This window comes from Cyanistes caeruleus, chromosome 5 (assembly GCF_971803275.1).
Source record: "Cyanistes caeruleus chromosome 5, bCyaCae1.hap1.1, whole genome shotgun sequence".
In the NCBI taxonomy this organism is placed as follows: Eukaryota; Metazoa; Chordata; class Aves; order Passeriformes; family Paridae; genus Cyanistes; species Cyanistes caeruleus.
This window is the reverse complement of record NC_141705.1, coordinates 48323097-48347991: the sequence shown is the minus strand read 5'-3', so window position 1 is coordinate 48347991 and position 24895 is coordinate 48323097. Positions and strand designations below refer to the sequence as shown.

The following is a 24895-nucleotide window of genomic DNA, read 5'->3' as shown; positions in this document are numbered from 1 at the left end:
AAATCATACAGTCATTTAATTAAAATTCTGCTCTCTAGTCCCTTTTCCCTTTTTTGTTACATTCAGCTTTCTCTGCAACAGTGTTGGTAAGTGGATTTTGTCTGAATTCAGTGGGAACATATCTGTGTAAGAATGCCTAGTGTATTTTCAGAGGCAGGAGCAGGATTATTTTTACATGCATTAAGTTGTGGAAAATTCTTGAAGAGCCCAAATATTTTTTTTTCCAGTGGAAGTTTTTCATCATGCATCTTGTTACTTAATCTTCCGCAGAGAAGAGTTCATTGCCACAGTGGTATTTTTTTTCATATATGAATTTCCAGTTTTTAATCTTTTGGCCTTTCTAAAGTCAATCAGAAAGAATCTGTTAAGGTCACTGGAGACAGACCTTGCCCTTAATACTAAGATACAAAGCTATGAGACGTTCATCAAAGCAATATATTCCTCTGGAAGTATTAGAGATCCCATTAGTGTCTAATGTTTACTAATATGCAAACTTTGGTAGAATTTAACTTAGGCTCTTTGTCATGTTCTCCTGTTCTCATATATTTGCAAAATTTTACTGTTGCAGACAGAGCTGTACTGTATTCACGTGAACTTAATTTTATCTATTTGTCTGGGAATGGGGCTAAATTGTAAACCAGTTTAATAGACTTGGGGCTCATTAGGTACTCATTATAAATGCATTTTTGTAATCAAATCTCATGTAATTTTGTTACTGTGGAATTAATACACTCATAATGGAAAACACTGGGCATTTCTGTTTCAATAAGTAAAGGAGCCTGTTACATTTCAGTAAGTCAGACATAAATGCCACGGGTCAGAGACAACTAAAACAAAGTTTTTTATGCCATTGGTTTATTTTGGCTAATTCCTACAAACATTGTTGTGCATAAGGTGCAACTATGCTTTTGGACTGAGACGTACATGTGTCTTTAAACTCCCCTTTATTTCCAAACCAAAAAAAGTAAGAGATTCACAAAAGTCTCACAATATTTGTAATTGGGGTTTATTGGTGGAATCTGGTTTGCTTTCCTGTGGTATGAATACCAAGTCCCAAAGTAATAGAACGTTGTCCACCGTTGCCCTTCTAGCAACATGATATGTTTAAGAATAAACATCTGCTGATGTGTGCAGTGAGCTGATGAGGCTTGAGGCCGTGGAGACAGTCTTGGAATTCCTTTGTGAACAACCATTGATGTTCAGGTCCCTTGGAGCTGCTCTTTTCTTATGGCTGGTGTGCATGCTGTCCCCATCATTAGTGTCAAACACCACTGTCATGCTGGAGTCCATCCTGGACACAGCATAGAGGCTGCTTTGCCGGGTGGGGTGGAACCTGGCTGCCTTTAGCTCCAGCTCATCATAGCTGGACACCTCAATGAAAGGGCACCAGCGGAAGGCTCGCTTGAAGCCAGCTCGGAACCTAGGAGGAAAGAAGCCTGGTGAAAGCCTGTGCTTGAGAGAGGCAGCCCTAGACCTTCATCTGAAAACATACACACTGCTGGCAGGACACTGACTTGGCCAATTATCCTGCCCTTCAGTCTGGATATGGTGAAGTCAGTGGGAATTTACTTGACTGAAGTCTGAGTAGGGCAAAAAAGATAGTGGTAACAACTCATTTCGGTTTCCGATTTTCTATATACTCTCCCTGCATTTTAACAGTGGTATTTTCCTTAGAATGAATTTCCTGTCCTTTGTCTGTGCATAATAAACAAACACTAATTTTCATAGAACTGTCTCCACAGAAATTGTTTTGATTTGACCTCTAATGAAATCTGCACATATATTTTCATCTTACTTCAGCAAGAAACTTTGTAATATTCTTTTGTCTAAAACATCATCCCAGTTGCCAAATTTCCATATCCCTTTCCATATTCCCTACAGATACCTGTATGGGAATGTTGTAATGGTTAATAATTAATTCATAATAAATTCATTTAAAATATATGGAAAATAATTTTTTAATTATTATGAGGCTCCTAGAAAGCTGAAATCTGAATTTGAGCAATATACAAACAGGCATTTTGAGGCTTGAGCATCAGTGTTTGCAATACACATACAGAGGCAGGGATTCACCTTAAAGACCATTGTTATGTTTTGTATGTATGCATTTCCAGAATAAAAGTTTAACATATTAGAAAAGCAATTCCCTATTGTATCTGTGTCTAACTGGAAAAAGAACACCTTTTCACCTAGACCTAAAGCTTATCTGACTTTCTCACTTGTCTTGCTTCTCTTGTTTTGTTTTAACAATCAGCTCTGCGGTTTATCCTGTCTGTAAGTTTTTTTAAGCAATCAGCTACCACATGTAGACTGCAGGTAAAAATGCAGATAAGGTGTTCAGTTAAAGTTAATGGATCTCACAGAAGTGACTTTTCTTTCCTCAAATTTTTAAGTTTGCTGTGGAGTTCTCACATGATGACAACCGAGCAAGTAGGTTGCTATTTAGCATCCTCTGTTTACAAGTTCATATTTTGGAAAAATACTGAAAGAACCTCTAATGGAAATGGATTTAGTGATAGGAATTGTAAAACCAAAACATCTTTAAACTGTATTACTTTTCTTGGTACCTTCCATCCTCTTTCTAATTCAGGGCATGTTTATTTCTTCATCTTGAAATAATGCTCTCTTTATCTAGATACGTAATATCCTAATTAGCCTGGAAGATGAGGCTGGGGATAGATGTTCTCTGTCTGATACTAAATCCAGCAGAGGCATGAATTGATCTGACTCCCAGCAACAAGATCTATTTTCCTACTTAATGAAAAGGAAGCAGACATTCTGGTATCTCCATTTCAATATGGAACTTAATTATAAGATAACTGTCACCAGGATTTCATTCTTGCATCAAATTCTGAACAAGGTGATCTTTAGTATGTCTCAAAATAGTAATTTTTCTTTGGCTGTATTCTTTAATACAGACATTTAATTTTTAAGTTTGCAAGTGTCAACATAAGCCATATCAGAGATATTATTTTTTTATGAATACTTTTGTAACTGTGGCATAAAAAGTTTTTGAAGAAAATAGGATTGGTTTAGAAGTTTTGTAGTAGCAATTGAAAAATATGAGGCCTCATTCTTCCTTGCTTTGATTTTGCAGACTGTGGACACTTACTGAAATCTGGCTTCTGCTGAAATTAATGTGATTAATTAATTAATAATTAATGAAATTAATGAAAATTTGCCATTTGAGTTATGATTTTGTTCTGGCATGCTAAAACTTTACCTCATCTTTAAACAGTTGTAAATGATGAAAAGAGGCAAAAGCCTCTACGAATTTAGTCATTACCTTGTTTTTTTAAAAGATCATGAATGTTAATCACTGTAAGTTATTCTCATCAAGGAGGAAGATGCCAGTGTTTTTACACCAATAAAAACTCGTTAGGATTTGTTTACTTATTTTTGATTAGACTCCTTTTGTCAGGTACTGTATGATCTTTAGTGGGGGTTTAGAAATACCTTGCACTGTTGGTATAAGGTTTGACAGTAATTAAACTTGGCACCTGCTGCTAAGTTAGGAGATTTGAAACAGTATTTAAGATTGCTTATTCAATATTTATTCATACTGACTGATTTGTGAAGTAACTAATTGTTCTTGGTGATCTTTATCCAATAGTGTTAGAAGAAATACTAGCAAAGCGGGTGGCCAGGATGATGATTGTGTAGATCCTGGTCCTATAAACTGAAATCAAAGACTGAGTCCATTCTGCAATGCAGTAGTCTCAGAATAGCAAGTATCTGTAAAACATCACCAAACTCAGCAGATGCAGTACCTTTGAAATTCAGAACATAATGTGTTGCTATCAAACAATACTGTAATTTCGTATTCAGTAATGAGAATATAAACATTTGTATAATATTTGTCAGCCTGTTGCAGATCTTAGAGCACAGAAGAAATCTCATGCTGAGATATACAAAACACAGTAAATCACATTTTATATTAAATTCTTCCAGCAAAACAAAATTTGGGCTACAATTAGTGAACATACTGCTTGCAATCTATATTGTTAATTACTGTCTTCTTTATTTTAATATTTTGGAAACCAAAAGACATTAAACTGCTATGGTTTTTTTTTTTTTCATTTTGCAGGTGGACATGGAAAGGACTGGTTTTTGAAAGCTGAATTTTGCTCTGAAATTTTAAGTAGACCGAAATATTTACTGCAAGTCCTCCTTTGGGATTTTGGGGATTCTTTTCAACTACAAACCTAAAGAAAGTTGATTGGGTTTTTTGCATTTTGTTTTCTTTCCCACTAACTGAAAACTACTTAAGTGAAAATTCTATTCCTTTTTTTTTCCATTTAAGCAATTTGTTCTCGGTGAAGTTACGCACCTTGTTTCATAACCAGCTCTTACCTCTTATTAAGACAGCAGTAGATGATGGGATTGTACATTGTAGAACTCATGGCAAGCCAGAAACTGGCTAAATAGATTTGCTGAATGTATTTCCACCGATTTAATTGTTGATAAATCCCAGTAACTATGAAGTAAATGTGGTAGGGCAGCCAGCAGACAGCAAATGTCAGCACAACCACAATCATCATTTTTACCACCTGAAAGAAGTAATAATGATATTTAGCCTTTTTTATGTGGACTAGCATTTCAACATCTATTAATAACATTCTTGTAATTAATTTTAAAAGTCAGTCAAAGGAAAGCTGAATATGCTTTTGTATAGTTTTTCCTTTTAATCTCACTCTCTTAATTATTTTTTTCTTGAATGGAGATCTTCTTTTTCCAAAGAAAAATAGCATGAATATTTTCCCTTTATTTGTATTGATTTTTACAAGTTATGTATTTACTTACTTATATTTGGCTATATAAAATATCACTTTTCTGTACATCTAATCATGGCATAAGGTTACAGAGTGTTTTATTCGGACACCTCATTTTGGCCTTTATTCACCTTGGCGTCTATTTTTACTGTGGTCTGCAAGTCCATTTCTTGTCCTCAGTTTTTAGATGTGATTTGCATAACACTAGGTTGTAGGAAATGAACAACTACAGCATCCTGTTCAATTTCAGGGCCTAACAATTCCCTTGGCTGGTGATCCTTATTTGTTGTTTTCTGAGGCATCACAACATCTGGTAGCTACCATAGTTTCCAGTAAGCATAAATGAAGAGAAGCTTTGCTTTGTGCTCCAAACACATGAAGAAACCTCGCAACTAATGTAAAATTTTCACTCCCATCTTTCTCTTTTCACCTATGTCAAATACTAGTCCAGCTGCCATTTTCAGCACAATATGTCACATGTTTACACCACAGGTTTTATTTTGTAGCTAAAATGAAACCAGACATGATAGATCTATATTGAGAACTCTCTTGTTCATTTGTACTTGTGAATACTGAGGAATAACAAGGATCTCTATGAACAGTTCTTTTTCTTTTTTCTCTGTACAAGGTGACATTTTATACTGTTTCTAGTTTTACCAGGGGAAAAATCCAAAGAGCTGAAATTGTCTGTACTTATATGTCTTTGGTTAATGTTTTTATAAAATTCCAACTAGCATAAGTTTTACATATAAGTGTTATGGTGTCCTCCTTTACTCACATTGCATCTTCCCATGAGAAATATAAAGCTTTTTTTCATTTAATAGCTGGCACCAATTAACAACCTTGCCTGCTGGACGGGACTGTAATGTGCAAGATTTGGCTTATAAGAATACTTATTATTGCTGACATATATGCACTGATTACCACTTTAAGGTAAAAAAGAGGTATCTGGCCACATATACAACATTAATAATAGCTTGATTCTTCTGAAGTACTTTTCATCAGTTAACTATAAAAGCATCTGTGATCAGGAAGATCAGTATTATTAAAGGAAGGCAACACACCAAAACATAGTATCACTTTTACCTTTCACATATACATCTGTGTGTCTACATCTAGGCATATACAGAAGTTTATGTGACTATATATGCAATTTTTTGGGGTGGTGGGGGGGAAGAGGTTATGATTTTATGTGGACAGACATATCTGGACTAAACTATGTATGTGAAGTGATGCATAAAATATGTTGTCAAATCACTGCCTATCATTAAATGGCCTTGCTGTTTCACTGCTTTTGACATAACTTCTGCTGTTCTGCTGGGGACTTACACCTCTGCCCTGCACACATTGTATAGATAGAGATAGAAGCCTTATGTCCATAGTTTTACCATTTCATTAGTCATTCATTTACAGGTGCACTGTGCTTGTTGCTGTGTTTTTAGATCTGTCAGGAATGATAAGTATTACCTCAGCACCTTTCAGGACTTCTATAATTTCAGAACCCTTGAGAGTCTAATTACTTACCTTGATATTTAATTAGCAAGTCTTGCAGGACCAGCTGTGCATGTGAAACTGTTCCTAGAATTAGTCATCATTGGAATATCATAGGTACATAATGAAAGGACTTTTGTGTCCAAATTTTCAAAGTGTAAACAGGTAAATCTGGATTTTTACAGTGTACATTTCATCTGTGCAGTGCTTGAGGACCAAAATAGTAGAGCTTCCCAGGAACTAATGTAGCTTAATATGTTTGAACACTGTCATTCATGCCCCAGAGATGCTAGGAACACAGGAATAGTCCAGGTTGCCTGTTTGGCATACTCAGTTGTGTTAATTTTTTCCAAAAGAAAGTTGTCTTTTTTCTGACATCCAAATGCTCATTGTCTAGTTTTCTGTGCGAAGTTGAAGGGAAGACAAGAAGTGCTTCCGGAGTCTACTTAAAGGTCTCCTAAAGCTAATAAATCTTCATGATCTGTACAAAAAATAGCCTTTAGATTTCAGGTGCTGCAGAAATTACCATGGCAGAATGAAGCTTTGATTTAAATCACTATTAAATATAATATTTCAGGTTTTCTTCAAGGGGCCAGAAATCCCCAACTAACTTTTTACCCTGCAAAGAAAATCCACAATTTTTCTTGTCACAGTTTCAGGCAATTAAACTCTAATTTTGAATGTTTACTTTTTTATGTTTTGAAATGAAAAATGCCAAATCACTCCCAGAGAATTGCATCTTTTCCTGCAAGGTTACTCTTTTGTTTAAAAAAAACCAAACATCATCTTTTAAAAGAGTGCGATTAGTATAAGGTTTTCTTGTTGCTGTTTGTCTGGAAATCCATGATTAAATAGTAAGTCATCATCATCCTGAAAGCAGAAATTTCTGGAGCAAATAGTCAAACTAGACAATAAAGTACAGATGATTTTAGATGGACATTAGTGTTTGATTTAATTTGTGAAGTAACAGGTCACTTGAATGACAGACAGCGAAGCGCATTACATTCTTAATAATTCAGGTTTGCATGTCATTTTGAATATTTATATAGTACAGTGCAATTATTGAAATATTTCCTAGGAGAAGATAAGTGAGATGTTCCAAGTCTGTGTGGTGTAAGATTGTTGTAAACACAGGGCAATTAAGGTTAAATTTGAAGTCAAATGCAGAAGTCATGAGTGGAATCAAAAAACCCTAGTCTGTTCTCATGTCATAGTCTAAGAATGTGTTGGCAGAAATGAAGGAAAAAAAAAGAATCCAAGGAAAAGGAAGGAAGGAGCTTATCCCCAATGTCCTTTTCCCTTTCTGAGAGAGGCACATACTGTGCAAGGCCATACCTTGCAGTTTATATCTGAGGTTCTTGTCCCTAATGTTTGTCTTTACAGTATAAAGTTTCATTTCTTGATTAGATCAATAATTATGAAGAGAAAGTGACTTCAAGAACTATAAGCCCAGGGCACCCTGAATGTATTTGGAATAAATTCTGATGAACAGATGCCCGTAAACCAACAGAGAAAAGAAATGAAACAGGTCCAGTATGAATTTATCACAAAAACATGATTGTCTTTTCCCAGTAGTGTGATGTTTCACTGAAGAAACCCCAGTGACACTTTACAGGTCCAACTGCAGAGTATAAAAGACAGCTTCAGCACTGGGGTTGTTTTTTGACTATTTAAACCTGTGGCTGGAAAAAAAAAGTTCTTTTTAATAGGTCTGTTATGTTCCATTTTTTTCAGATATTACCATTTTTTAGTTGCTTTTCCCTTCTGTTCTGAGTTGCATAGAATTCATTAATAAGGGTTTGCTCTTGTGCATTAGGAAACATTTCTAAAGCAAGAAAATGACTGAATTCAGTTGCTTAGCTTAAAGTCTAGCTCTGCTCCTGCCACCATTTCACCATGGAGCTTTCCAAAATGTGAATTGCAGTGAAAACCTTTTATCCCAGTGGCACCATTTTCCCCTGGTGTTCTATTCAGTCTCCCTCTGTGTTTATTGTGGGCAGCATGACTGGAGAAAAGAGGGTTTTTTCTGTTCTAGGCAATACTTTTGTTAAATGAGTTGTACTGAGTCTCCCAGTTGTGCAACCTTCATGCAAGTCTTGAGGCTAGATTTGTAAATGGAAAATCAAAGTATTTATTTTATACATTGATTTTCATCAACCTGTTCTGCTGATATTGATTCACTGCTGCCTGTGTCTAAGAAAAACTATGTTTAGAAAAGATAATTAATTTATGTGCTTTGTCTTGTTCATTCCTTTAAATCCTTTGTCTGAGTAAGAGGCATTCTTCCATTAATGGATGCAATGAGAGAAAAATGTATTTAAAAGAGCAAAAGCAATATAAGTTCATTGGAATTGGAATTTGCAAGTTTGCTGTGAAACATTTGGAACAGTAAAAGTGAAAACAAACTAAACAGATTCTGCTACACTCAGAAAAAACAGAAGTACATTTATTTTTCCATCCTGTTTTCATTTTGCATGAAGAACAGCTAGAAATGTAGTCTGATTTAACATGTAGCATTGAGAGCAGCTCTTGAAAGATTAGGTATGCTTTTCTGGAGACTCAGTTGCTGCTGGAGGAATACAGCAATTCTCATTGCAAGGCATTGATTTGCCAGCAATACCTAAGACTTGGACCATGCAATCATTTCCTTTTCAATCTTCTCTGCAGCTCCTTATTGCCTTTCTAAGTCATCTTTGATACTGCTGCTTCAACAAGTACAGGAGTTTGGCTTTTGATTTCATTTGCACTTATATCACACAGAACAATTTAATTACTTTCAGAACTTTTACTCCTGGGTGTTATGCAGATATAAATGAGAAGGAAATTATTTAAGAACTCATGGAGTGTAAGAATGTCTTTGTTTACCCTCTCCTGGGTGTTATTTATTCATGAATACAGCTTAAACACAGTTCAGAGATAATCCCTGGGATCATAACTTGTGTCCTGAGCTCTTTTGGGAGAAGTAAAATGCCACACTAACATTTCACAAAGTGTTTTTCCCAGCATGTTGGGATGCAGCCAGTAAATCCACTTCCCAGTCCTGTGGACTACATGGCACTTATACGTGAAACACCAGAGAGAAAGGAACACCAGTATGCCTTTGCTTCTTCACAGTGCTTATTTGGAGTAAACTATCTCTCTTCTGCAAGAAAGTTAGGATTCAAAGGTAGTTCTCCTGACAATAGAGATGGAACTGACTTCTAAGGTACACTTCAGGTGCTTTGACAGACTCGGGGATTTTCTGTATTCTTTCAGCCCATAGGAAAGGATGGATTCTTAATAGCTGCACATTTAGGAGGAGATAGTATGAGAGCTTGGAAGTCTTTCAGCCAGGTAAAGTATTTGCCAATTCCAGTGCTCCAGATAATTTTAGTCTTCCGTTTTGCGCTTTCCATCTGTTTTTCTCAATTACTTGAAATAAAGAAACTGTTTTTCATTTCAGTTTGCATAATCCCTGCCAACAGAATTCATAATCATTTACTTTGTTAGTTAAGCTCTAAAGTTCAAAAATACATTATCTTCTAGTGTGAAGTAGTTTTTAAATAGTTTGCTTTCTTCCAAATGCTAAAATGTGGGATTCCCCTAAAATAAAAGTAACTATTTCGATATTTTTGGGTGGTCATAGCTACTGCCATTTTTAAATTATGTTTCCCCAAAGTTGCATAGAACACAGGTTTGACAGTGACTTTGAGCCACTTTAAGAGTTTGAGACTTTGAGAGTTTCTCTCAACGTGTCAAGCAATATGTGTTCCATTGCAAAAAAAGGGGTAAATATTTTGCTCAGACTTTTATTTTCCTGGAGAACAAATGATTTTACAAGCTGGTTGGGGGCAAGAAGGAGAAGTTTCCACAAGTTTTATGTTACTTTATCTAATAAAAGATGTCTCAATTTCTCACAAGAGATTGCTGGATATTAGGCAATATGCTAATGTCTGCTGCTCAGACTAAGAGTTTTTTTCTGTAAGCTGGACAGCAAGTAAAAGTAGGTGGCCTTGTATCATTATCTTGGTCTTAACCATTGAGTAGCATAAGAAGTTTATGTTCTTTAGAAAACTACTCTGAATGGCTGTTGTGAGATTGGTATTATTGGGCATGATCCACCTGAGATCTAGTTTGGGGAAAAAAGTGAAAAAGCTGATCTAGTGCTTTTGTACTTAGGGTTCATACCACCACTTATTTTACAATACTTTCCTTCCTTACCTGGAATGAATGATGGGGCATAATTAATTTCCATGCCTCCAACCAAATATAAGTTTTGATACGGGAAGAAATAAAATAATCATATCTTCTTTTGTTTTGCTAATAGGGGTAGTTAATTCTGAAGTCCACTTACTTATACAATTCTGAAAGTGTTCTAGAACTTTAATCTTCGTTGTAGGCTCAATGTTTAAATTAATTTTCCATATAAGACTTCTGAAGAAATGGCATTAGTGAATGTTTTCTTTTGAAAACTAGATATTATATATTGGACACTGCAATAAACAACTAATGCTATGATTAATTATGGCAATGAATTATGCAAAAGTTGCAAAGCATCCTATCTGTGTTTTACTTTATGTGGACTCCTTATGAAAACTGTCCTCCTGAACCTAAAATGAGATGGGTACCTTTGGTTGTCTTCAAAACAGGAGCATAGACTCTTATTTCATATGGAAAGACTGTTTTGAGTTGTTTTATTTCCAGCTTATTCACCTAGGAGGATTAAATAAGTGATTTATATAATTAGTAGCCATCTGAATGTTTACCATATTTCTCTAGAATTTTGGCTCAAGAACATAATGGGAAGGAGTGCAGATTGCTTACTACATAGTTTGAAAAAGCTCTACTATTTTCTGTTAAGAAAATAACTATGAATTATTCCTAGACTGTACTTGTTTAAATTGCATAGCAAAGTTCTGTTAGGAAAAAAAGCACAGTTAAAGCTATTTTTAAATTGCCATCATAGTTACGTATTTACAGTGGTAGTAGCAACCCCCCTGTCAAAGTTTGAAGAAAAAATGTTTATTACCACCTAAGGAAAAAAAAAAGCAAAAAAATTTAATATTGTCCCCCAGTCTATTTTCATTTAAATGGACTTCAAAGGAAACTATTAATGTCAGTGATGTTAAGGTTTATGTTTTGCATTTCATGCACCTAGTTTATTTTTGTCATTCTCCAAATGACTGTACAAGGTTGTGAATTTATTAGAAGTAGACTTGTAACTCGCATACAGAACGTTTTGGAAATACTTGGTCAATAAAGTGGTACATGCTCTGGTCAATTATTGATGAAAAGTATCAGGAGTGTCATTCTCCTGACAGCATCTACTTTTGTACAGACAAGCAATGCTTCAAGTATTAAAGCAGCCACATGGCTTGGCCATAATGGTCAACACATGGCCGTTATTGTATTGGCTTGATACTCCTGTGATATCCCAGTTCATGGAATAAGCCGACCCATGTCAGGGTGGCTGAAACTATTTCCTAGGAAACCTGCTTTAAAACCTGGAGAAATAAAAAAACTACTTCTCTCCGCCTCAGAAAATGAGTAATAAGATAAAGGTTCTTTGAAGAGGTTATTTACAGTGTTTCAGTAGAGAAATTTCTAAATAATTCAATGCTTGAGTTTAAAGGATTAGATTTGTTAGGTGAAGGCATTAATAAACATAAGACACCCCTCTGTGTGTAGGTGTGTAGATTTCTGCTTTAACTCAGAAAAAAACTGTGCTGAAATTATTTTGTTTTGACATTAAGAGCAACCCGTAATGAATGTGGAAGTGTGTAAGTGTAATACTGGAACTGCAGTTCTGTAGTGCTGAATATACAGGCCTTGGCTCTGCAGTCCTCCAAAATGAGTGTTCTGCATCAGATTTCCTGTGCTTTTCACCACACAGATGCTTGGCAGTATTCCAGAGAGCTCAGTAAACTGAAAACTCATGCTAAAATCAATTTGTTCATGACTTCCCTAGAGGGACTTGATGAGGAAGGGGCTTCTTATGCACTCGCTTCTATCTGTGTGTAAATATATATATATATATATCTGTTTTTACACACCCATGCACACACAGGACTGTTCATGTAGTCAAAATTTAGGATATGTAATGGGATAACTTTGGCTGCTAATTAGATGATGCAACAAAAACTTCTGGAGTTTCCAAGTTTTTTTATATGCTGGTGAAAAAATTTGCAACAACTTAAAGAACACACTTTGTCCTGAATATGGGATGTTAAGGTTGTCAGTCTGGAGGGCCAAGTCCCAAACTTGAACTTGGGGACAATTGCACAGAGAAAATGAAGTCTGTCTTAAAAACCCCAATTCCACAGTTTGAAACATGGAGATCATAATCTCCATTCTGAAAATCTGAATGCTGAAAAAGAGACACTTGGCTTTCATTTGTCTTTCTCGTAGGTATCTTGGTTTTATTATTAACAAACATGTGTACTTGAATTAAGCAATGCATTTGAAAACACCCCGAGCTCACTAACATTGAAGTGAAGCATTGTTGAAACTTTTTGTCTGTTAACATAGTGTTTCTTCCATTCTTAAAAATATGAGCCATTAATAAGAAATTTTTGCCCTAGGACTGTGCATAGACTTTACATTTCACTTAATTTTTTGCCAGCAGTGATCAGAAATATAAAAATAACAAGGAGAAATATCACAGCAACTGTAAGAGCACAATTCTGAGCCTAATCACTGACCATGCAGAGCCAGTCTCTTAAATCTGCCCCTGACCTGGAGATGATGCCAGCTGTTCTATAAAAAAGTATTGACCAGAAAACTTCCATCGGTTTGTACATAAATACTTAAACTGGCAAGGTTTATGCACAGTATAAAGCTGTTTTTAGTATTTAATCTGCTTTTATTTCTCTGTGATTGCTGCTTGAAGCAAGGACGATGGGTGTGGAAAGATGCACTTGTTCATAGTTCACAGTTCCTGAGTTTTAGGAACTTGAGGCAGTGAATGGAAGCTGATACAGCTGCTGAGTGTTCTGTAGCTATTTGGAGATAGCAGAGAAGAGCAGCTTCCAGTAATTTTGTTATATTTTATTGTGTCAGTCATGTTCAGAGAATGATCAGGAGGAGGTCTGCCTTTATTTTTACCTCAATACAAAATCTTGTTCAAAATTATGGGCAGATCATTAAAAAGAGGACAAATTGCTAGAAAAAGATTTCCTGAAAAGGAGAACAAGTGAACCCTTTATTTTCTGAAGTTCTAAGATCATAAAATAGCTCTGTAAAAAAATATTTTGGATTTAACATGAAATTACAGTAATTCCCTCATGCCCCAGTCTTTCCCTAGGCAATTTCTAAACATGTGAAGAGTGAGACTGTGAAATAAAAATCATGATTCACAAGATAATTAATTTGCTCATTCCCTACATTTTCAGTAGGTTTTCAGTCCATACACTTGGTAATAGAAAGAGTTAACAGAACTCTTTACAACTTAAAACCAAAAATTATTGGTTATTCTGCCTCATCTCCTGGAAAAAAAAGTGTGCCTCTTTGTGTGTATGTGTTTAGGAAGGGGGTCATACGTTGTAATCAACATGGTAATTGTGCAAGAACTTAATTAAATGTAAATGAAAATGCCTAAATCAGGCTTTCCTGTCAGTATTCTGTATTCTTGTGGAGACTTTAGGTAATTATGGGAATGTATTACTGATCAAAACTGGAAAATTATTCCACTAGTATTTTCACCAGAAAGATATTCAAATATTCTGACCCTCACTACCCTTTTGAAGTTTTTCTTAAACTTAAGAGAAAATAAGCTTAAAAATTCTAGTATGCAAGCATTTGGCTGTAATAGCAATTACTTGCAAGTAGAGACTTTGACTGTTGTATTAATAGCAATCTGGTGAGTATGGCAGGGTATTTGTTTTTTTTTTGTCTACAGTTATGGAACAATTGCTCAGAATGTTAGTGGAACACTAAATCTGCAGTCTGGTCCAACAACCTTCTTAATGGCCAGTCCTGACTCTCAGATGCAGAGCCATGGAGAAGAGCAGCAGGCAGGGTAAGCATCTGTGCTCTGTAGGAAGCATACTAAGCATCATGTCATCATTGTTTAACTAGCTCCATCTCTACAGGGTTACAAACCCAGTTTTAGGCACATGTATCAATTTGTGAAGTCAGGCTCTAGTTTCATTAAGGTTGATTTGAATCAACCAGATTAACAAGGCTATTTCATACTTCCTATAAATAGTCAGAGTTAAGGATATCATAGTAAGAGGTGCCCTGGGGCAGAATGAGAGGAAAGCCATCTTCAGTTATTAATTTTTGTAAGTAATTTTGCCTGTTTACATTTCATTACTGAGCATGATTTGGAGAGCACTTTGCACTGGGAAGGTAGTTGAGAGAAAAAATATTTTTATTAGAAAGTATTTAATACTTATCTCCCTCCACTCTGGGATATATTCTCTAAGTATCAGTCTTGAGATCTGCCTCATTTAATGTATTTACTGAGGAGTTTTGTACAGTAAAGTAAAGGCATGTCAGGTAAGTTTGATGACAAGACACTTCTAGGCAACTCTGCTGCTACAGAAGCAAGGCCAAGAAAGAACTGGGATGTGGAAGAACTGTGGGAGCAGAAATGCAATTTCACAGTGCTGGTCATATGTTGTATGGTACCAGTAGTGATTGTGTCCCTAGGTGGGGCGGTGGCAGTGACAGATAGGAACTGCTGGACTGGTACTGTGGTAGGTGGGGATCAAACTCAGAAGAGTTATGGGATTTGCTCAATTAAGGACTAATAAAACTAACTGCTGTGAATTTGTTTACCTGTTGTGAACAAATGAGGAGGAGACAGATGTTATAGACTCATTGTAGCACCAGGTCATCTGTTTAATGAAAGAAAAAAATGAGAGATTAGGATGTTCCAGATGAGGCATTCTCAGTGGAGAACAGGGAGTTATGCCTGAATAGGACCATGGTGACACTACTTTGTTTCATTCCTTCTCTGGTTTTGGTCACTTGTTGCATAATGATATTATATAAAAGAAGATCAGAAGCGCTTGTTTCATTTATGTACCAAATGTAAACAAAGATTGAAAGAAGAAATAGGAGTAAAAATATCTGTAGAGGTGATACCAGTGAGGCATGTTAAGTAATTAATGAAACTAACTAAAAATAATGGCATAGATAGAGCTGTCTATAAAAAAATTTAGCCTGGAAAACTGAACTCTAGGATTGGTAAGGTTTTTTAGAAGATGGAGGTTTAAGATGACATCGGAGGAATTCTGTTAGAGTTGTCTGTGGCGACAGGCCTGAAGGATGGTTCCTGTCCTGTTTTCATTTAACATTTTAATATTGAAAGACACAAACTGGCACTCAGTGAGGAAGTAGAGAAACCACTGGATGCAGTTCATCATCTTCCAGTGTCTGGCAAGGAAGGGATAAGTTTGTTTTCTGAAGAACCTTTAAAAGCATCTGAGAATCTTTCTTCCTGATTTATTTTTTTGTTTTTTTTTCTTTACATAGAGTAAGAAATGTGACATTGTTGAACAGAACCAGTTGATGTTTAAAACTTTGCATGACTCATTGATATGAAATTCTTCAAAAAGTTTTAATTTCTAGAGTAGTTTCACAAAGTCTGAGATACATTACTGTGTGATTATTACCTTGGAAGAGACTGACTTAAAAGTATGAAATCATAAATTTGGACTAATCACTTCAGAGACTTTTGGGACACTTCTTGGTATTTTGCATAGAAGAAACAGTCTACGGGCATAACGAGCTGCTACTTTGGTATTTTTGTTACACCTTTAGTTGCCTGAGGAATTAATCAGTGGACATTACTGTGTAAGGACTGCAATCTTTAAAAAGCATCTCTGTTTCTCTTAATTGTTGGCAGATAACAGAGCAGTGGAGTGCACAGAAGTGGTGCTACCTGGCCTAAGTTGTTCTTCAACCTCTTGTTACCAAGTCTTTTTTCTTTTTGAATGTGCTGAACAATGATTGCTAAATTTGTGAATGTGGCTGCACCGAAGTGCACCTGTGGTTTTCAATCATGATAGAGCTTTGGCCTGCAAGGTGCTCACAATGCATCAGCATTTTGGATAAATGATAATTTCACTGTAGCTGTATGAAATTTCAGCTAGTCAAGCAACACAGCCACCCACACATTATAATATAAGCCATAGTGCTATGACTCTTAGATCAGTGAGATCACCTCTTCTTTAAAAAGTGTTTATTTCTCAAGCTTAATCTTCTGTGTTAATTCTCTTCTAGTATTTATTTATTCTGTTTTGCATTTTCTTTTCATTGTCAATCTCTGCAAAGTCCAGGAGCAGACCCCCTTAAAGAAGATGAGTGTTGATGGATCAATAAATTATACAGGCCCCTATTTTTGGCAGGAGATACACAGTATTCATAGCAAACTGAGCTTCTGCACCTCATTACCCCACAACAGGCTGGGTAGGCTGTTTCACATATCACTCCCAGAAATGTAAGATCAGCCAAAGGGAAGAGGTGCCTTCCCAGGGGAAAGTGCCCGCGGCCCTCTGTGTGTGTTTGTTCCATTCTGGAGTGGACAGCTGCTCAGTGTGAGCAAAGTGCTCCAACACCACCCTAGAAGTTGTTTCTGTCCATGGTGCACAAGCACAAATGAATCTTCAAGGTGGAAACACTCATGCCCCATGAATAAATAAATTATGGGAACAGCACAATGGCAATATAAGTACTCTTCAGCAGACTGCTGTTGCGTGGTAGGTTTGGGTGAGGTGCAGTCCAGATGCCTTCACCTTACATACACTGTGTTCTAGGATTTGGTTCTCTTTGGACATCTAAACATGTCTAGTGAATATTTTGATGTATGTGTAGCCCTGGCATACCATTTCCTGAAAAAAGACCAAAAAATTCTGTTTCTTACTGTCTGACTTTTCAAAACTAGTCACATGTGTTGATTCAGTGTAGATAAGGGCATCAGCTGTGAAGGATGGGCTTTCCCTTGAAGTCTGTGGTACAAATTTGTGTAGAGTAGTTGATTGCAGGGAGTGTTTTTAACTAAATTTAGGTTAATCAAGTTATATTTACTTACTGCTGTATTAAACTTCTATTCCCTTATGTCATTTTGAAAATGGCATATAATATATAAATTAGTGGAGATTGCAGTGCTGGTTCTCATGCTGGGATAAACCAGGAGAAGATGGATTGCTTAAATAACTGGGAAGATTTTAAACTTCCCATGTCTTTATGTAGTCCCATGAGGAAGCAATTACTTTCCAATCTGGAAGAAGTCTGAACAAATATGTAGGATAAAAGTGAAGTTTCAAGATGGTGTAGGAAGTCATGTGCAAGACAAATCCTTGGACCCAGAGTGTCAAAACATTTTGTTTCACATGGCTGGATGCAAACTTTCACGAAAGGTTTTATGAGTGGAGCAATATCTAACTCTAGTCTGTCTGTCTAGACTTAGTGGTTGCTTGTGAACTAGGAGGGTCTTTGATTTCAGAGTTAATTATTGGTTATCTGATCTGTGAGTTCATAGTGTAGTACTCTCATCACCTATTTATGTTGAATAAGCTTTGTATTATGAGTATAGTCTTGTTTTTTCAAATCTGTCAGCCCATAATTAATTCAGTATTTCAAGACTTTTGATGCCATAATGCAATATTTTAGGCTTTGACTCTCTCGATTTTTTTTCCTTTTCTCTTTTTCTCCCTGCCTCTGCTCCACAATAAACTACTGCATAGGGAAACTGGGAAACTATCTTTTTTTTTTTTTTTTTTTTGTCTGACGTGGATGGCTACCTTTTGATGCCAGAAAAAGTATCATTATTTCTAATTAGTACTTTTCTTTGTAATGTGTGGTATAAAATATATATTAATGTGTTTTCATGTTACTTATTCATATGTAGTAAAGAAATAAAAAAGGAAATTTTTAGTTGCATTTTTAGTTGCACTGAAAGCCAATGAGAAGTCAGGAGTATTTTTATACTCCTATTTTTTACTGCTCTGTAAAAACAGGAGCATAAAGACATAGGACAGTTCCTTCTGAATCAGACAGTTGCCCATCTCTCCTACTAATCTGTCATGGAGGCAGTAGGAGGTCCTGTTTATGGAAATCTCATGAACCTGGCCATTTTTCATGTTCTATTTTCCTAATACTGCCCTGGCACCCATGATTTTGTTAAAGAGAAGTGCATCTCTGATTCATCCTTTCAGTATCTACTTGGACCTTAAGGCAAATTTTTGGACATCAAGAAGCATTTCTTCACTGAAAGGATTGTCAGCCATTGGAAAAGGCTGCTCAGGGAAGTGGTGGAGTCATTATATCTGAAAGTGTTCAAGAAATGAATGGGCGTGGTACCTGGCGTTGTGGTCTGGTTGACCATGGAGACCAGTCAGAGGTTGGACTTGTTGACCTTGGTGGTCTTTTCCAACCTTAAAAAAACTATGATTTATGAATTTATTTTTTGTTAATCTGCCTAAAACCTTTCTGGATCCTCTGAGATCATAAACATCTGGCAAGAGAGCATATCAGATGCCCTTTACCAACCTTTAAATTATGCTTTCTTAAAGTGCTCTCTCTTCTACCAGCCTTATGCTGCTCTCCTATCAATTCTTGTATTTCAGGATTTGGTCACCAACAGCTCTTCAGTCACTTTATCCACCACCTTTGTGTTTCCCTAAACCCTGACATCTTGTCTTTTAATGTCCTTATCTCCACACTTAAAAGTTCAGGTCATTTTAATCTCTTCATAAGTCCTTTGATCAGTTTTAGCTGCCCTTCTCTGGACTTTCTCTAAATCTAGGAAAAGGAGAGGAAAGAAAGAGAGCAAACCAAAGAAATATGTATGAAGTGTTCTTACAGGAAATCTCAGAGACTGTGATTTGCTAGCAAACATGTAGGACTTTTTTTCTTGTTTTATACTCAAATTTGAGAAAAAAAAATATATTGAAACAGTGTGGCTTTTAATCAATCTTCATTGCTAAAAGAAGTTGAGATGATACCTCAAGCTGTGCTAGGAGAAACAGAAAATACAAGCAGAAGCATAGGAGTGGAGGAATGAAAATTACTGAAAAAGATGCCTGGTGACTTATTATCACAAAGTTAACAGTCATAAGTAAAAGGAACAGTAAAGGAAATACAGAAGTTATGGAGAATATTTTCTGTTCCTCTGTATTCTTCACATTGTAGCCAGGCAATAGCATCTTCTGTTGAGATAAATGTTCTTTTTGACAGAAAACATTTGTATCAGAACTCTATCTCTTGATAAAAACAATACTGATTTTACTTGCAGTACATGATTATTCCCTCTTATGGGTTAAGTAATGCTGAAAGAGTGATTGGAATTTGTTACATAGCAAAAGCAGGGCGTGGAGACAACATCTGAGAGCAAGTATTTGCAGTGAATATAAAGAACATTTTGAACATTTTGACCTAGTAAATCTTACATTAACATTATGAGACACTTGTATAAACTTGTTATATATGACACCATTGAGACTATAATTCCATAATGTGAAAATGGGAATTGCAGGAGAATAAATGATGTTCAGCTGAATATCAGTCAGTCTCATGCTGGGAGCTTTAAGAAGAAGGGATAATGGCTGCAAAGTCCCCTCATGTAGCAAATGTTCAAAAGTTCAAAAGACTGATGTCTGGCAGATTTAAATGGGTCAGTCCCTGAGATATTTCAGCTGTCTGTCAAAAAAAAAAAAAAAAAAAGGCAAAAGTAGTTTTGTAGTTTAATCCAGTCCTGAATTTCTAAATACTTTGTCTTTGACCTTAAAGATACTGAGCATGACTTTGTGTTGTCCAACCTACAATGTTCAGTCTATTCTTGGTATCCTTCATCCCTTAATGTTGCTTTCAAGAGGATTCAGGACTGTATTGCCCAATCATATATATGAAATGGTAAGACCATTTGTTGACAACTTTGTCAAGCTTCAAATCTTTTGTTAGCAAACATTGTTTCTTTTAAAGGTCTTACATGAACTCTTCACTACATTCTTAATATTAAATATAATTTCAAACAGCCCGAATCAGACACCTTTGCACTGTAACATTGCCTGATATGAAACATAGTCAGCTATTTTATATTTCTCCTTCATTATAAGTGCACAGATTTTCCATATGTCTAGATACCTATATACTAAATAGCAAGAAAAATAGATTATTTCTTTGCCTGAAAAGGCAAAGCACAAGCTCTGTTATCAGAGACAGGCTGAGTTATGGCTTTATTTGGATTCCAGTCTGTTAGTTCCTCTCTGTGAATAACCAATTATGATTCATCTTTCCAAATACCAGTTATTTCATAAATCCTGCTGGAGAGCACAGCAGTGTAGCTAAAGTGCTGTCATGGAGCTCTACCCATAAAGTCACTGATGCAGTTATAATATATCTGCACATAATTTAATTCCCTTCTTGCATGCCATGAAGGTATGCATTCCCATACTCTCACATTTAAAATCCTTTAATTAAGGATGCTCTTCCTTGTCTCCTGTATATATTTAGAATTCTAAACAGGTACTGTTTTTAAAGTATTCAAGAGATTTAATTGGGCCTTCTATTTCATATAGTAAAAGCCAGATCTTCTTTTCAGAAACTTCTATTTTCTATGTCACAAGATGATTATTTTACTTAGTCATTATGATAAAAAGTCCTGAATTTCTGGCATGTCCTGGTTTTGCAATAATTTAATAATTTCCCTTCCACATTTGCTTTTGCAAATTGTGTCTGTTACAGAAAGTTATTTCTGAAGTGTCCTGAAAGAAATGAAAATGTTGGTGTTCTCCAGAATTTTCAGGAGATCTCGTCTTGTCTCAGGATCCAATACGCCCCACTCTGTTATTGCTGCAGCACAGTAGCATATTCCACTGTTCAAACATACAGTATCAGGAAGCAAATCAAGCAACTGAAAGTGTGCTCATCATTGTGAATTAGAAGTTTGTATTAGGGTACCATTTTTTCAAATCTGAAAGGTTCAATACATTTTAGTATAAAAAAAAAATCTGAACTACAAAGCAGAAGGCCACTTTACTAAACAAGAAAAGTTAGGTTAAGAAAAAATGTTATGGGAGAGAAACCTTCATTGCACTGCAACATTAGGAAAACTGATCAAGTAAAGATAGTAAAATACTATCTTTATTATATACTAAAATATATCTCCTATATACTATATATATATCTCCTATATACTATAGGAGATAGTAAAATACTTAGTTTATAAACAATCCTAAGTCTAGTTAGTTTAAGCAATACCTACAGTGAAAGAGATTGAAAGAAAATATCTGGGAAAACTTGTTTGCATTTCTCACAAAAAAGTTAGTGTTTAAAAATCTGATTTATTACAAGCAGGCTGATCAGTGCTTATCTCAAATATGCATGGACCTTAATCACCTAAGAATTACTGCAAGATTCACTTTTGTTTCAGTAGGATGAGAATCTTACCTAACGAGCTAATGGTTTGCTAGCCCATTGTTCAAAACTCAGTATCTTAACTGTGAAGGCTAAACTTTTTGCCTTCATTTAGATGTAGCAGACACAGTATGTGCTGCTACATGTGGAGTAAGAAGTTAAAACCCAAATGTTTCTTTTATTTAATGACAAGCATTAAAGTTACAAAAAGAACAGCCAGTGAACAGAGAAGACAACTTGTCAAACATAATCAAATTTTGTATTGAAGCAGGTTTCTCATTACTGCTATTTCAAGTGATTTGGTATTTCTGAAAGAATTTACTGTGATATGTTGCAACACAATTGCAGATGATTTTATAAGTATCCACTTAGCGGGATTTACCGGTACAGTACCTTTCTCTTAGCTTTGAGCTGCTCATGGTATTTGTTGGATGTGTCACCTGGTATTTCTCCTCCCCAGAGGGTAATTCCCACCATGGAATAAGTGATGCCCATGACAAGCAGTGGAAAGCAGTAGACCAGCACAATCACAATAACATGATACCTGCAACGAGAAGGTATTAAGGTGGTAAGTGCTTTCTGAGGAGCTATACCAATGGAATGGGCTGCTAGAAGTCAAGACTGCTACTTTAACACAAAGCATGTTTTGTATTAACTAGCTAGTCCTTGGTGTTTTCACTGTCTTTTTGAAAGTCTTGGATTGCACTGTAAATTTATGTGCATTTTAATGCATGTGATTTGTGGGGTGTCTGATGCTGAGCCTACACTAGTATGTATTATGAATGACTCTATAGTTATCATGATTAGTGACTGCAGAATAAGATATGTTTGTCCATAACCAGCTGAGCTGGTGCATATAATTGCACAGCCAAGTATCATGAGGGCAATCTAGGCATTTGGAGTTCTATTCTGGACCATAAAATGGAAGAGGAAAATAAATATTTTAGTCATATATTGATGCAGAACCCCTGATAAGAGTCCTGTCACCCACTGTTCTTCATATGGCAAATCTGTTCCACGTAGACAACACAGATGTGTGACTTGTGTGCAGTATAGTCACCACTGCTGATGTAAACTCTGCTAAAACAAAGAGAATTTCTTTTGCCTCCTTTTAGTTCCTGGTTAAATGCCAACTTCAGATAAAATCCTAGTGAATGATTAGTGAAGAATCCCCAGCTGTCACTGAGTGTGACCTTCCTGCCCTAAAGAGAAATGTCTGTGTACAGTTCCTAAAGTGATAAAAATTGCACATGACCAGGACTTCTTTCACTTGCCTTAAAAAGAGCAAAAGGTCAAATTTGATTCTAGATGGTTACACAGGCTTTCAGCCTTGAACACAATGTTTTTCTTAAATGTCAGTGCAGACATGAAAGGACAGATGCCTAAGCAGCCACTTATTCCTAATTCTACTGGAGGGACCAACAGGATATATTTAATTTAATTGACTGATATTCTCACTTTCAGAAAGTGGAACCAGTTGCAGGTTATCCAGTTTTCTCTTTTGGACTAATATCTGACTTAAGTAACTGTTATAGTGTAACAGAATGAAGCTGCAAAATCCAGCCCTTCTGTGAAGAGATCCAGAGAAAAAATCTGGTTAGGACCTTCTCATTGTCTACAATTACTTGAAAGGACATTGTAGTAAGGTGGGTGTTTGTCTCTTCTCCCTAGTTACAAGAGAAGAAATGGCTGTAGGCTGTGCCAGGGGAGGTTTAGACTGAATATTAGGAAACTTTTTTTAAATGGCAAGGGTTGTCCAGCATTGGTACAGGCTGCCCAGAGGAGCAATTGATTCACCATCCCTGGATATATTTAAAATATGCATATATGGCACATAGAGACGTGGTCTAGTGGTGGACTTTGTAGTGTAAGGTTAGTGGCTGGACTTGATGACCTTAGAGGTCTTTTCCAACCTAAGGAATTCTAAGGAGAGACTAGAAATCCTTGTTTTCCTGGTTAGGATAAAGAGGAAGCTTGCTTTGGATTGCATGTTATGTTCCCAATTCTGACCATCTGTGTTTCTATAGAAGTACCCATCTTAGGTGGAGCAATGACAGTAAACGTGCAGCATAGGAGGGAGTCCACTCAGAGACGTGGAAGAGAATAAATTTGTTCAGTTCATCACATATAATGCTTTACCATCTTTACTTAGAGAATTGGCTCTGCATTTCTCAGTGATCAAAACTGTTAGTTATTCTGTGTGTAGAGTATCTGCAGGACGCTAGGGATTTTGCCAAGTCCATTGCAAGTCTAGACACCATCATGCACAAGTTTGAAAGAACAAAAGCTTACGTAAAATGCTGGTTTGGGCCACCTGGCCATGCTACATAGCAAAGTGTTCTCCCAGGCATCACCTTGGTTATGGAGTATAGGCACTGGGGAAAGGCCAACAGGAATGCCAAAATCCATATGCTCCCAATGACCACCTTGGTAGCAGTTGCAGAGAGCCTAGGTTTCAAGGGATCAATAATGGCCATATATCTGTAAAAGAAAGTAAAAAGTAAGAACTTTTCAGAGATTCATATGTATCTATAATCACCCAAAGCTTAGGATAAAAGAGAAGGGTAAAAGCAGAGATATTTTTCTTCCTGCAGTTCTGATGTCATTGTGCTCTTTGTGTGGTTCAGCTCCAATGAAGAAGTTTCGTTGGATATTATTTTACAGCCATGGGACACCCAGTTAGTCATACATATACCAGTAGAAAAACTATTTTGTTAAGAGTAGGACCATTCTGTTACTGTACAGCCTGACTGAAAAGCAACAATGCAGCTGGATCCTCTGTTACTCTGCTAGGTCATACAGCGTTTATTTCTAGTACAAAAATTTACAGCCAAGCTGTCAGGATTATTAGTCATCTGTCCCAAAGCTACAGGAACCTGACAAGTCCACATGCATTTATTTCAAAGAACACTGGAGCAAGTGATTCATACAGAGGCTGAGGGAAGGGCCGGTTCAGAACTGGTAAAAGCACTAAGGAAAATAGATGTATAAAGCAAGAAAACATCTCATTTGCCTTCTCAGTTCCCATGCTCCCAGGTAGGATAGCATTTTTTGTGCTGCCCCATAACTGTGTTTGCAATTCATGTATGCTGGTAACCTTAGAAGAACATGCAAAAAATAATCAAAAAATTTCCCTCTAAGTAATTACAATGTAGAAGCTTAGTGGAAAAAAGAAACGAGAGAGAGCATCTAGACAGACAGTAATAGAAAAACAAGTCCTATTTTCTGTCTTTTAATCTTTCTTATAGAAACAAGGAACAAGTGAGACACAAAATTTGTATCAATCATTT

The 24895-nt window shown here is 36.2% G+C and overlaps 1 protein-coding gene and 1 long non-coding RNA gene across 2 annotated transcripts in view; one reads left to right on the top strand and one right to left on the bottom strand.

The window, feature by feature from the left end:
• LOC111927750 (uncharacterized) overlaps positions 1 to 24895 on the top strand; it is a 90642-nt gene that overhangs the window by 49895 nt on the left and 15852 nt on the right. The window contains exon 4 of the long non-coding RNA XR_015286655.1: positions 22066 to 22173. This is a non-coding gene — a long non-coding RNA (uncharacterized LOC111927750). The remainder of the gene's footprint in view (positions 1 to 22065; positions 22174 to 24895) is intronic.
• Positions 1034 to 24895, bottom strand: part of TACR3 (tachykinin receptor 3) — a 36275-nt gene continuing 12413 nt past the window's right edge. The window contains exons 2-5 of the mRNA XM_086888340.1: positions 23898 to 24086; positions 21999 to 22149; positions 4354 to 4550; positions 1034 to 1420 (exon numbers count right to left, since the gene is read on the bottom strand). Coding sequence (XP_086744466.1) covers positions 1105 to 1420; positions 4354 to 4550; positions 21999 to 22149; positions 23898 to 24086 — 853 coding nt within the window. The 3' untranslated portion in view covers positions 1034 to 1104. The remainder of the gene's footprint in view (positions 1421 to 4353; positions 4551 to 21998; positions 22150 to 23897; positions 24087 to 24895) is intronic.